Source organism: Malurus melanocephalus, unplaced genomic scaffold (assembly GCF_030028575.1).
Source record: "Malurus melanocephalus ecotype Western Australia unplaced genomic scaffold, MMel_1.1 scaffold_2750, whole genome shotgun sequence".
NCBI classification, from domain to species: domain Eukaryota; kingdom Metazoa; phylum Chordata; class Aves; order Passeriformes; family Maluridae; genus Malurus; species Malurus melanocephalus.
Window position 1 is genome coordinate 1 of NW_026625982.1, and position 1152 is coordinate 1152.

At 60.1% G+C, this 1152-nt stretch overlaps 1 protein-coding gene across 1 annotated transcript in view; it reads left to right on the forward strand.

The window, feature by feature from the left end:
* Positions 1-856: 856 nt before the first annotated feature.
* The window catches only part of LOC130587928 (POU domain, class 6, transcription factor 1-like), a gene marked incomplete at both ends in the record, with an annotated part of 3058 nt that continues 2762 nt past the window's right edge, over positions 857-1152 (forward strand). The window contains one exon of the mRNA XM_057388899.1: positions 857-1125. Coding sequence (XP_057244882.1) covers positions 857-1125 — 269 coding nt within the window. The remainder of the gene's footprint in view (positions 1126-1152) is intronic.

Below are 1152 nucleotides of genomic sequence, written 5' to 3' on the forward strand. Positions count from 1 at the left end.
TTCAGAGTGCTGTAGGTTTGGGGCACTGTGGGTTTAGGGTGCTGTAGGTTTGGGGCGCTGTAGGTTTGGGGTGCTCCGGGATTCAGGGTTCTCCCGGATTCAGGGTGCTCTGGGTTTGGGGCACTGTGGGTTTGGGTGCTGTAGGTTTGGGGTGCTGTAGGTTTGGGGCGCTGTGGGTTTAGGATGCTGTTGGTTTGGGCACTGTAGGTTTGGCGTGCTGATTCTGTTTAGGGGCTGCAGCAGATGTGGGGTTACTCCTGGATTCAGGGTGCTCTGGCTTTGGGGTGCTGTAGGCTTTGGGATGCTGGGGGTTTTGGGGTCCTCCGGGATTCAGGGTGCTGGTGCTGTGGGTTTGGGATGCTGTAGGTTTGGGTTCTGTAGGTTTGGGGATACAGGCTCTGTTTTAGGATGCTGTAGGTTTGGGGTGCTCCAGGATTCAGGGTGCTGTAGGTTTGGGGTACTGTAGGTTCTGGGGGTACTGTGGGTTTGGGGTGCTGTGGGTTTGGGGTGCTGTAGGTTTGTGGTGCTTGAGGATTCAGGGTGCTGTAGGTTTGGGGATAAAGGCTTTGTTTTAGGATGCTGTAGGTTTGGGGTGCTGTAGTTTTTTGGGGTGCTCCCAGATTCAGGGTGCTCTGGGTTTGGGGCACTGTGGGTTTGGGTGCCCTAGGTTTTGGGGTGCTGTGGGTTTGGGGCACTGTGGGTTTAGGATGCTGTAGATTGGGGTGGTGTAGGTTTGGGGGTGCTCCGGGTTTGGGGTACTGTGGGTTTAGGGTGCTGTAGGTTTGGGGGTGCTCCGGGTTTGGGGTGCTCTGGGTTTGGGGTGTTGGGACCCCCCACCCATCGCTCCCTCCCCCAGGTGCGCTCTGCACCCCAAACCCACCCCGTGGGACGGGGGGAACACGGGGGGGACACGGCCGGGGGGTGACACCGGAGCTGATTTTGGGGTCCATTCACAGGTCATTGTCATGTCCGGCCATGAGACCATCCGGGTGCTGGAGGTGGGGGTGGATGGGGACCCCAAAAGCGCCGGGGAGGGAGCGGGGGGGTCCCCGGGACAGGGGGGCCCCCCAGGAGTGGAGGACGCTCCCGGCAGCACCCCGAGCTCGTCCAGCGGGGACACAGCAGGTGAGAGACCCCAAAAACAACCGGGAA